The 12,177-nt window shown below is 42.6% G+C and overlaps 1 protein-coding gene across 1 annotated transcript in view; it reads right to left on the minus strand.

Moving 5' to 3' along the window:
- The window catches only part of LOC308073976 (filamin-A-interacting protein 1-like), a 53,501-nt gene that overhangs the window by 11,018 nt on the left and 30,306 nt on the right, over positions 1 to 12,177 (minus strand). The window contains exons 3-4 of the mRNA XM_080413280.1: positions 4,762 to 4,938; positions 3,179 to 3,357 (exon numbers count right to left, since the gene is read on the minus strand). Coding sequence (XP_080269406.1) covers positions 3,179 to 3,357; positions 4,762 to 4,938 — 356 coding nt within the window. The remainder of the gene's footprint in view (positions 1 to 3,178; positions 3,358 to 4,761; positions 4,939 to 12,177) is intronic.

A 12,177-nucleotide genomic window follows, 5' to 3' on the forward strand; every position in this document is an offset into this window, starting at 1 on the left:
TTCATCCCTAATCCTGGCTAAATCAAGCCAGGATAGGTGTTAAAGCCAGGCTTTAGCTCTAATTCACCTTTCGTGGAATAGGGCCCTGGTTGCAGTCTGGAAGATGTCAACTGAACATTCCATTGATCCAAGCCAGAACACAATCGATTGATTGATCATTAAAATAAACATAGTCTGAAAAAGTAGGCTCACCCATCTGGCCCACCCAACTGACAACACGACAGCCGAATGGGTGGGCCACAAACTCTTTTGAGATTTTCATGTGGGCCTTGATCCAGAAAAGGGTTGAGAACGACTGCTATATCCTACCAAAACCTAAACTACGACAATGTTGTCTATTCATCAACTCTTGATGGCCAAAACTCCTCTGATCATAGCTTGGGCGCTAATTCTCCATGGGCACCGTTTATCTAATGACCGGCTTCATTCTCTGTTATTGTGTCCATTTGTAACTCTGAGAGTTAACAAATGTAACCAAATGGACCGTTCACTTCCATGTCCCTTTGGCACACATTTTTACACATCTGTACACTCTATCTCTTTACTGTAAAGTATGGTCCCTGTATCCTAGCCCCCTGATTGCGGCAGAACTGTCCTGACTGTGATTTAGCTGCCTGCTCTGTTCCCTCCATGTGAACGCTGAAAGGAGAGAAGGCTGAGGGATAGTGTGCGTCCATCGGGTCAATCCAGTAAGGCACCGTTTGAAGTTTTCGACAGTTTATGAAATGCAGCTGGGACTGTAGTACCTGCATGGCCCCCGGTCTGCTCTGCAGATGACTGGCCATATAAATTACACATACACGCAAGCACGCGCACGCACGCACGGTCGCACGCACGCACACACGTACAGTATGCATAGTGCATACCGTAAACCCATCTGTTATCCTTCTCTGAGCTTTTGGATGACCACACTATATGCAATAGCCAATAAATGTTTTAGAATCTGTTTAGGAGAAAGGGCAGCAATCTGGTATGGGTCACGTATTGTAACAAAGCAGATTTCTGAAAACCTTCATATTTTCAAAAATAAATATATATATAAATAAATGTAAATACATATAAATGAATATAAATAAATATTAATTAAGAAATATTAATATTAATTATATATATATATATATATATATGTATATATATATATATAAAATTAATATTAATATTTCTCTCTCTCTCTCTCTCTCTATATATATATATATATATATATATATATATATATATATATATATATATATATATATATATACATATATATATATATATACATATATATATATATATATATATACATATATATATATATATATATGTATATATATATACATATATATATATATATATATATATATATATATATATATATATATATATATATATATATATATATATATATATATATACACATGCCGAAGAGTAATGAAATAAAAAGAAACAAATACGATCTTGCCTATAATGACATTTCCAAAATTAGGACACCAGGTTTATAGTGGTTAAGGAACATTTTCAACCTTCTCTTCATATAATGGGTCCTCAATGCTCATTATGAGATGGTACCATTTCTGTCTACTTGCTCGGTGTCTCAGAGGTGGACTGTGGACAGTTCAGAAACCTGCCTACCATCGACATCATCGGTGAGGATTCCAAGCTAATGGAAACTACAGCCTTCTTTCTCTTCCTGGAAAGTTGAAATAGAATAGAAGCCATTGTCCTTGCATCAAGAAACAAGTTTGAAATCTTCGTTTGGAATTACCACAGATGATGTCATCGGTAGCACGCACATTTTTAGAACCCTCCAAGGATCACCTCTGTGACACAGAGCATGTAGACAGAAATGGCACCATCCCAGTGAGCAATGTGGTGAGGGCCAATATTTGGAGATAATGTTGATGGGGGAAAAAAGTGAAATGTTCAATTTAACCTAAACCCCTCGTCACTTCTTTGATAAAAGACTGAGAGGTTTCCTACCGAGTTTCCTACACAGAGGAAAGTTGAAAAAGAACAAATACTGGAGCATTTTAAATGCTGGAGCTTTTATTGTCAACAAACAACGTGAGGTTATTTTCTTATCCACTTATCTTTCTTTTATGCACTGTAAACAGACAAGAAGATAGGCTTGCACGGCACACTGGAGGTGTTGGTGATAGGTGTTGGGAAACATCCACTCTCTATGTATGTCACTTTTTGCACTTTTGAAAGTATAAGACTATATTTTTGCATCCAAAGGGCCTAAATGTTCATTTGTCAGGGGTGCAAGCCTATCTTTTTGTTTGTGGACTTTCACGCTTGCCTCTCGCACCGGTCTTCAACCCTAGAAAGCCTTGAGTTTAGAGTGCAAACTTCTCTATCTTTTTTCTTTTTTTGTACAGTAAAACATAGCATACACGAGAGAGCAGCAAACGTAGTGTAAACATAGATGGCCAAATGAGGTCAGAGAGTGTGCGGGGTCCTGCGAAGCAGCATTGTTGCGAGGTCAGTGACGGGTCAAACACAAACATGGCTGAACGCTTTCATCTTCGTGAGAGTATAGCTTAATTAAGTGGGTCACTCTAATACACACACAATGCATGCACAAACACACTGCTTGCACACGCACGCACGTGCACACACGTGCACATACAGTGGCAGGCTTGTTCAATCTTCGTGAGCCCTTCTACACAAAATCCTTGTGGTTAAAGGTGAAATGTGCTTGTTAAAATAAGTGTTACGTAGCTCTATATTCCCAATAGTAGCCTAATCATTGCTATAGTGTGTTCAGTAACATGGGTCTCCCCTCTCTCCGGCTATTTAGTGAATTGAAAACACATTTTAAGGTCAGGATACCAATTTCATCCAATGAGAACGGAGAGAGAACTCATACGGGATACAAAAATGAGGAGACAAAATTGGAACTGAAAACTGAAAAAATGTAAGTTGATAAAAGATCTTTGCAGAGTTCTCGCTCTCTCTCTCTCTCTCTCTCTCTCTCTCTCTCTCTCTCTCTCTCTCTCATCACAACCATGACACTGACCTGATGCACCATGAGGTGTCATGTCCTCGTCGCCCCATCCGTCCGTCCTCCTATTGCTCTTCCCAGATTCAGTCCCTTCCTCTTTTTCACCTCTCTCCTTATTCAATCTCCCAAAAGATCCTCACCTTCCATTACTTTCTGTCTTTCTTTCCTCCCTCCCTCTGTCCCCCTCACCTCTCTCTGTCTTGCTCCAGGAGGTTGGTGAAGTCGTCGCTCTTGTTCATGTAGTCGGCGTGTTTGTGCTTCTCGGTCTGCAGCTCGTTGACGGTGTGTCTGTGGCACTTCTCAGCGAGCAGCAGCTGGCCCAGCATGCGCCGGTACGTCTCCTTGTGCTGGTCCTGCAGACGCTCCAGCTGTGAGGAGGCGCACACGAGCACACACACACGCGCGCGCGCACACACACGCAGGAAAATATACCAGTTACCATTGCTCAGTTCAGAAGGTGGCAGGCAGTTTGGCAGTAGAATTATGATTGTGTTTATGTGCCACTTATCCCTGTTTGGGGTTTATTCCCCAATAATGACCTCCTCACTGCACATTATCCCGCTTATTACAAGGCTACTTACGAGCACAATCAACAATTTGACACAGATTATTGATTCAAAAGGGTTTTATTAGCTTACTAGTTTATACGCTTCCATGGCAACGTAAACAGAGGCCGAACAGCAGTCTGTTATTGGGAACAGCTGTCTGCTATGCAGAAATAATGGACAAAGCAGTGCGATAATAGCTGATACTTTGAATTGTTGTAGGCCTTTAGTTGCAGTGGCACATCAGAAAAGATAGTTTTAGCCTGAAAAGTTGACTTTTTCTAAACCTGTATTAACAGGCACAGTGTAGAGTGACAGGAAACATGGAGAGAGAGTAGGGGAGTGACTTGAAACAAATGGTACGGCCGGCTGGGAATCGAACCAGGGACTGTCAGGCATCACAAAAAGTTGACTTTTTCTTTTCTTTTCTTTTCTGCTTCTTGGGTATTTGCCAGTGGTGTAAAGTAACTAAGTACATTTACTCAAGTTCTGTACTTAAGTACAATTTTGAGGTACTTTAACTTTACTGGACTATTTCCAATTGTCTATACTTCTACTTCTACTCCACTACATCTCAGAGGCAACTATTGTACTTTTACTCCACTACAATTATTTGAAAACTTTAGTTACTACTTTGCAGATATAAATTATTACATTAGAAAACATACATTAACCACTTTAGCCCTATTTTATAGGCTATTTGAAAATAGCCGGTCTACAAGCTCGTGAGCTTGTAGATCTGCTATTTTCAAACATTTTAGTACTTTTACTTTTGGTACTTTAACACATTCACCGCCAAAGTTTTTTCATAATAAAATCACCCACTGCCAGTGTTTTTAATCATTTTTTTATAGAAACAATGTGAATTATTTGTCCGTTTATTTTTTAACATTAAAGTGAATGAATTTTTTTTTTTTTATTAATTCGTTAGGGTTAGGGTTATAAATTTATACTCAAAAATTAGAGAAACATTTTAGGAATTCAAAAACAGAATAAAAAAAAAAATTAAAAAGGGGAGAATTCTCCCCTTTGGCGGTAAACACCATTGACTGAAAAGGGGAGAATTCTCCCCTTAAGTACATTTGGATACCAATACTTTAATACCTTTACTCAAGTAAATTTTGAATTCTGGACTTTTACTTGTAATAGAGTACTTCTACATTGCAGTATTGATACTTTGACTTAAATAAGACATTAGAGTACTTTTTTCCCCATTTGCATACTGACCTCAGCCATAGGCCTGTGGTAGACGCCGTGTTGGTTTGGCTTCACGCCAGTGAGTTGGCTGTCCCTCTGCAGGGCCTGGAGGGCCGAACCCGGGGCTGCAGAGCCGTAGCGTGACTCCAAGATCTCTGGAGAGGTCGTCTTCTTGGACTCCAGAACATGGATGACGTCTTCTCTGGCCTGAACACACAGAGAGACACGCAGCAGAAAAGATGCCGTTAAATATGTTCACCACATCAACCCTTTATCCCTATTCAGGGCATGTCATAATAATAGGCCAACATTCAGCAACAACAGGCAAACGTTCGGTGGACATTTGATCTACAAGTTCACAATCTACAAGCTTGTACTGTACATTTTCGACTAAGAGATTTGGTGTAGAGGGAAAAAAGGAGGAGGAAGTCTAGTCTGTTTCTCTGAACATGGAGGCAATAAGGTTTTTGGTAATGCCAAATGTATATTACATAATTGGTTCATATGTCACGTGTTGCTGTCAACACATGCTTTGATGGTTTTTAATCACATTCTTAAGTAGGCTATAGGTTCAGTGAAAGCACAACTCTTTTTATCTATCTATTTATCAAGGTTCCTCTTGCTACTATTTCAGTCAATGACCTTTACATTGTCATAATCATAAAACAGAACAGAACAGAACAAATACAACCCCAAAAACACCATTTGTTTTTCTGCAGTGCATGTCAAACCCCCTTCAACCACAAGATGGCGGAATAGTGCAGTATAAAAGAGCACAGCAGCACAATGTAAGGGAACAATTAGTTTGACTTAATCTTTGATTTCTGACACAAATCCAATAATAATAGTCATAATAGGGACAAGTATAGTATTATAGGTTATCACGGTAATATTATTAGCTTGATAGCACAGAATACTGTCCCTAAAGTCTGACAAAGGCAACATTTCCCAACATTTAACTCAATCAGTAAAACATATCCATGCATGAGTAGTGGTATTCCCAGTGGTAATCTATATGGCATGCAGTGTGTAAGGCAGGATAGTACGGAGCCCCTTAGGGGACATTACTAGGTAGATTGTTTTAAGGGTAGGTACATTATTTTAAGAGCTAGGTAGATTGTTTTAAGGGTAGGTACATTATTTTAAGAGCTGGTGGTTTATGTTTTCTGGTATGGAAAAAAAAAACATAGGCTATAACATTTTTTTTGAGGGATGAGTTTTTTTTTTTGAGGGATGAGTATTTTTTTTTGAGGGATGAGTTTTTTTTTTTGAGGGATGAGTTTTTTTTTTTGAGGGATGAGTTTTTTTTTTTTGAGGGATGAGTTTTTTTTTTTGAGGGATGAGTTTTTTTTTTGAGGGATGATTTTTTTTTTTGAGGGATGAGTTTTTTTTTTTGAGGGATGAGTTTTTTTTTTTTGAGGGATGAGTTTTTTTTTGAGGGATGAGTTTTTTTTTTAAAAGAGGGATGAGTTTTTTTTTTTAGGAGGGATGAGTTTTTTTTAAAAGAGGGATGAGTTTTTTTTTTAGGAGGGATGAGTTTTTTTTTTAAGAGGGATGAGTTTTTTCTTTTAGGTTAGTTTTTTTTTTCATGCATGACATAAAAAAAAAACTTTGAAAAAAAAAAAAAAACTTGGACCAAAAAAAAATATTATACCTATCTTGAAAATAAAACCTCTCCTTTTCAAAGTCGCTATTTATAGCATTTATAGCACTATAAATAGCATTTTATTTTATTTTGAAGGACAGGCCGTCCGTCAAAGGAGTTCCGGGTAAGTACGTCCCTTCCTCTTTGACCAAACTTGGTCACCGGACTTTCCACTCTCCACCACGGAGGAAAGCTAACGTTTACTTGTTTACAAGGAAATTATTGTAAGTGATAATATGCTCTCATTAATCTACCGCTATCTGGGATAATGAATGAATGAATGAATGCTTGTGTACAGCTTGCTTACTAACGTTAGCCATTATGCTAGCTAACGCTAACATTAGCACCGTTAGCTCCATGGGTAGCACCCAGCTAGCACTGGCACTCAACGCCAAACCCACTACATTAATGTACGTTGCCGATCATATTTATGTTGTATATGGAGTGCAGCGTTTCAAAGTGATTTAATTCTAGGGAAAGAATGTCATCATATTGGCTAGCAGCTGACAGGCGCAAGCTAGCATAGCTGAGCTATTGTATACGTTCGTGTTCTATCACATACATAACGTTGACATCGAAAATAGCAGATCTATAAGTTCACAACATGTTGCGTCCGCGACGCGCTGTGAGCTTGTAGATCTGCTATTTTTGGGGCCGACAACGTTGTGCGATGTAGCATATACCTACTGTAGCTTATTGAGGTGTTGTTGCTATTCTGTACTGTACTTGTAGCTTAATGAGGTGCTGTTGCTATACTCTACTGTACATGTAGCTTAATGAGGTGTTGTTGCTATACTCTACTGTACATGTAGCTTAATGTGGTGTTGTTGCTATACTGTACTGTACATGTAGCTTAATGAGGTTGTTGCTATGATACTTAACATTATTATTATAATGATGTACCGTGCATGTTCACATCATGTATACTTTACATTATTATTATTATTATTATTATTATTATTATTATTATTATGTACTGTGCATGTTCACATCATGTATACTTAACATTATTATTATAATGATGTACCGTGCATGGTCACATCATGTATACTTAACATTACTTGAGACCATTTTTCTTTTTTTACATGTTGGACAAAATAGCCAATTTTACATACATGTGTTTGGTGAGGTGGAATGCTGTGCGACGAATGGGAAAAGTTAGAGGACGACAGGATTAAAAAGTTGCACTCATCTTAGCTAGGTTGAAGGACAAATCCTCACATACTGTACATTCAGCAGTATTAGGGATGTGTTGTAAACACATTGATTAAAATAAATTAATAAATGGAGTGTAATTGTTTTGTATTTGGCCACCACTGCAGACTGCAGATGGGACAAATTCAATCCAAGCCATAATCAAAGAGTTGCCGCATCTAGTGGACACTCAAGGCATGGTGAGCTTACATCTCACAGAATAAGTTTAGTACAGACTAAATCGATTATTGTTTGTGCCTTACACATTTTTTTGTCTTTACCTGTCTGTAGATTTCTCATGATTTTCGATGTTAAATCCTGAGTGTACTGGGAGATGAACCCTGAATTCTCCGCGAAGATCACTCACATGGCCGGCCAGGAAGGAGAAGACGGGTGACCTTTGCGTCAACATACAGTAGATTTGCTCTCAGCAGGTATTCACATAGAGCTCACATATTCCGGGAGCAGTATGGGTTAGCGCCCCAGCCTTGGTCTCCAGCCTTGGTCTTCCGTGAGGAAGAAGCCCAACAAACAGTTGGATCATGCAGACACATTTTTTTGTAATATAGCCTAATATATAAGTTGGCATAAGATATTGATAGCTAATTGCAGTGACATTATTTTAATGCTGTTTAAGGGAAGGCATGTGTGTTCCACCTACATGTGCATGCACACTCATGTTCAGTAACTTTGGACTCAGACTCAGTTAATGTGGACTCTATTTGGACTTGAGCACTGCTGGGGAATTGACTCAACCTAGACTCCAGATATAGTGACTTGACTACAGCACTGGAGCTTTGGAGTTCAATTTAACCTGTTGTATCAACTTGTAATAATCTTGTTCTTTCCTCTCTTTTCTTTTCTTCTTCAGCCTGTGACAAACCTGGTGCAGTAGCTGACCGCAGCAACCACAGAGTATCCATATGTTTTTATGCTAGGGGAGGGGCATCAGTGTTCCCAAGCTTATGTGATAATAAATGGGGCGGCCTTGGCGCACCCATCTCTTTTGGGTGATGGGTGTTTTAATGGAGTTGGTACAATGTATGTTCAGGAGGAAGACTACGCCTTCAAGCTATGAGATTGTTACTAACCTTGCCCCTCACTCTACTCCCATGATCTATTTCCATTCCTAGCTCACTCTCTAGGTTACAAGCTTGATCGATCACCATGGTAACTGAGTCAACTCCGCCCTCGATTTATCTGCCATGGTAACCGATCACAGCTCCACCCTTGCCACTCACAAGCCAATCCGTGATTGGACCGTGATATCACTCAAAAAGGCATTAAGAGAGAAGAGCGTCGCTTTTTCCAGCACCGCAAACAAAGGACAACTTTTTCATCTTTACACCACAGCAGCGAGAGTTTCCTCTTCTCCAGCGGGACCTTCACAGGCGCGCCATGATGACGTCAGACAGCCGGCACGGGGTCCATCTACCAGCAGACACGACGGCAGCAGAGCGGACACTACAACGCCCGCTCGAAACACACGTTCATCAGGTGAGCCTGTGTTGTTTCCTATTAATGCAAACCATCCACCAGCATTGTCCATAATTACACAAGATATTCGCCAATCGAATTCATCTCCACCTACAGGTCGCACTCTGCTGAGCCGCCTCAGACCCCCAACTCAAGCAGAGGAGACCAGGCTTGTTCCCACTACCCCCATGCATCTCCCTCCACCCCCTGTGCCTGCTCCCCTCCCCTCCTTCCCTACCTTTAATCCTCTTTCCCCCATCCCTTCCCCCTCTTACCAAAACCCTCTGCAAAGGTTTTCACCCCCGTCAATGCAGGCTTCACTGTCATCCCACCCCCCTGCACAATCATCCAACTTCCCCCACACTTCTGTCTCTTTTTCTGTTTCCGTCCCCGAGGCCGCTAGCCAGCCCAACACCCAGATGGCTATCGCACGGGGCCGGCTAGCACCTTCACCCCCCACTCAGGTGCCCCCCCAAACAGCCATCGGCATCCTGAGCAACTTAACTCTCTCTTCTTTCCCTCCCTCCCCCGCCCTTGTGTTTCCAACCCCCCCCTTTTCTCTCTCCTCCGCAGTCGCAGCCCAGGTGCCACTGAACGCGCTGGCCCTCAACCCACAACCCATATCCAACCACCTCCGTCAACAAATCATCCAGGGTATGGACATCGACCTCTCTGCAATTCTAAAACCATCCACCCACACCTTCCAACCCCGGACAGTCGACTGCGGAGGCATCTCGATCACCCTCCGAGACCTTTCATCCACTGCCCCACCCCACAACACCCTCACCTGCACCAAATTCACCCTAGCCTTCTCAATTTTCAGAAATGTCATCTGCTCCATATTCCCCCACAGAAGGCAAGAGCTAGACGACTACCTTTCCCTAATCATGGACATGGCAGTGCGGTTTGGTGGCACCTTATTTTATGAATACCATCGGCAGTTCGCAGCGAGGGCGGCTGCCCGTATCCAACAGTGGAACCTCGCTACCTACTGGGGAGCGCTGGACATAGAACTTTACAGCCGGCTGTTCACAGGCAGCGCCGCCATAGCATGCAACATCTGCGGCTGCCCCTCCCACCCCACCACCGACTGCGTGCTCACCGCACACCAGCCTGCACCTGTAGCCCAACCTAAAAGAGAGCCAGCAGCCCCAGTTCATTATTACAATCGCCCCACCCCCATTCTCCATCCCTCCATCAGTCCCCGCCCTCATGGGAATAGGAACACAACAGTACCAGCCAGGCCGGGACAAGCGATCCAAACCCGGCCGCCCCATCGCCCAACCAGCCTCCTCTCAAGCCACGGACAAGCGTGGCAGGAAGATTATGTTTGTAGGCTCCCGCATGCTATGCAATAATTTCAACGATGCAGGATGCGACTCATCATTTTACAAGCTCCTGCACGTATGCACCTACTGCGGAGGAGCCCATGCCCGCCACATGCCCCCACAACCCAACCAAACCTTCCAAAAGTTGACTGTCGCACCATCTGGCCACCCCCATTAACATCCCTGCCCTGGCCAAGGAGCTTGCATTCCACCCAGACCCCACATTCGTCCATTTTTTCATTGACGGTCTCAATCATGGTTTTTCACCCGGCCTCATCACACTTCCCGATCATTCCCACTCTTGCAATAACCTCCAGTCCGCACTAACAGAACCTGAAATCGTCACCACCCTGCTTGAGAAAGAAGTCAAGCAAGGGTTCATGATCGGTCCGTTCGATTCCCCCCCATTCCCCATCTACCGCATCAGCCCAATAGGAGTGGCCACTAGGAAGTATTCAGGGAAGAAAAGATTAATTATCGATCTATCTTCCCCACACGGTTCATCCATCCCCAGTATTAATAGCCTCATCCCCAGTGCAGATTTCACACTTCATTATTCAACCGTTGATCATGCCATTGCCCTGATCCGGCTGCCTGGCTATCAAAAGCCAACATCACGTCTGCCTTCAAAGTCCTCCACCTCCACCCAGACTCATGGCACCTTTTCGGCGTCTGCTGGCAGTCAAAATTTTATTTTGCAGTAATTTGGCTGTAAAAGTAGCCCAAAACTTTTCGACAATCTCTCAGAGCTCCTTTGCTGGATATTAAGCAACAATTACCGCATCCCGCACCTAGTCCATCTCCTGGATGACTTCCTCACAGTCGACCCCCCATCAGCCCCCCCCGCACGCAGTATCACGTGCCTCAAGACCGCTTTTGCGGCACTCGGAGTTCCCCTGGCCGATGAAAAAACAGTAGGTCCATTTTAAAAAATTGAATTCTTAGGAATCAATTTGGACTCCATCTCATTTCAAGCCTCACTCCCTACAGAGAAACTAGACCGTATTACACTACTCATTTCCAATTTTCTACAAATCACATCCTGCACCAAGCAGCAACTACTTCAGTTACTAGGTCACCTCAATTTCGCCACTAGAATCATCCCACAAGGCCGTTCATTTATTTCCCACCTCCTCCACCTCGCTGCATCCGTGCTATCCCTCCACCATCATATCATGTTAGACCTAGAATGCCGCTCAGAGCTTAGGCTCTGGCACCTCCTGTTATCCAACTGGAATGGCATTTCTTTTTTCTACAACGATTTCCACTCCTCACCAGAGGATTTGCAATTATACACCGATGCAGCGCCCTCTGTAGGTTTCGGGGGTTACTACAGAGGGAGATGGTTTGCAGATAATTGGCCCTTAGATTTTGTTTCCCCCCCGTTCGACACCGCCCACTCTTCAGCTTTGTTCGAATTATATCCAATCATTGTCGCGGCCTCTCTTTGGGGCCATGAATGGACCAGCCGCTCTGTTCTCATACACTCCGATAACCAGTCCACAGTCCACATCATCAATAAAGGTCGGTCAGCATCACTACCCATCATGGCTCTTATCAGGCGTCTAACATGGCTCTCAGTCACCAATAACTTCATAATCCGAGCAGCCCATGTCCCAGGTTACCACAACACGGTAGCTGATTCACTCTCACGTTTCTCCTTCCAAAGATTCAGAGCCTTGGCACCATCCGCAGACCTCCACCCGACTCCAGTTCCTTCATTTTCCGAGATGACCTTCCCATAAACCATTCTCTCCATAACCTGGTATCCATCTCCCAAAATCACATCCTGCAAGGTATAGC

Source organism: Gymnoscopelus braueri, assembly GCF_963280865.1.
Source record: "Gymnoscopelus braueri genome assembly, chromosome: 19".
NCBI lineage: Eukaryota > Metazoa > Chordata > Actinopteri > Myctophiformes > Myctophidae > Gymnoscopelus > Gymnoscopelus braueri.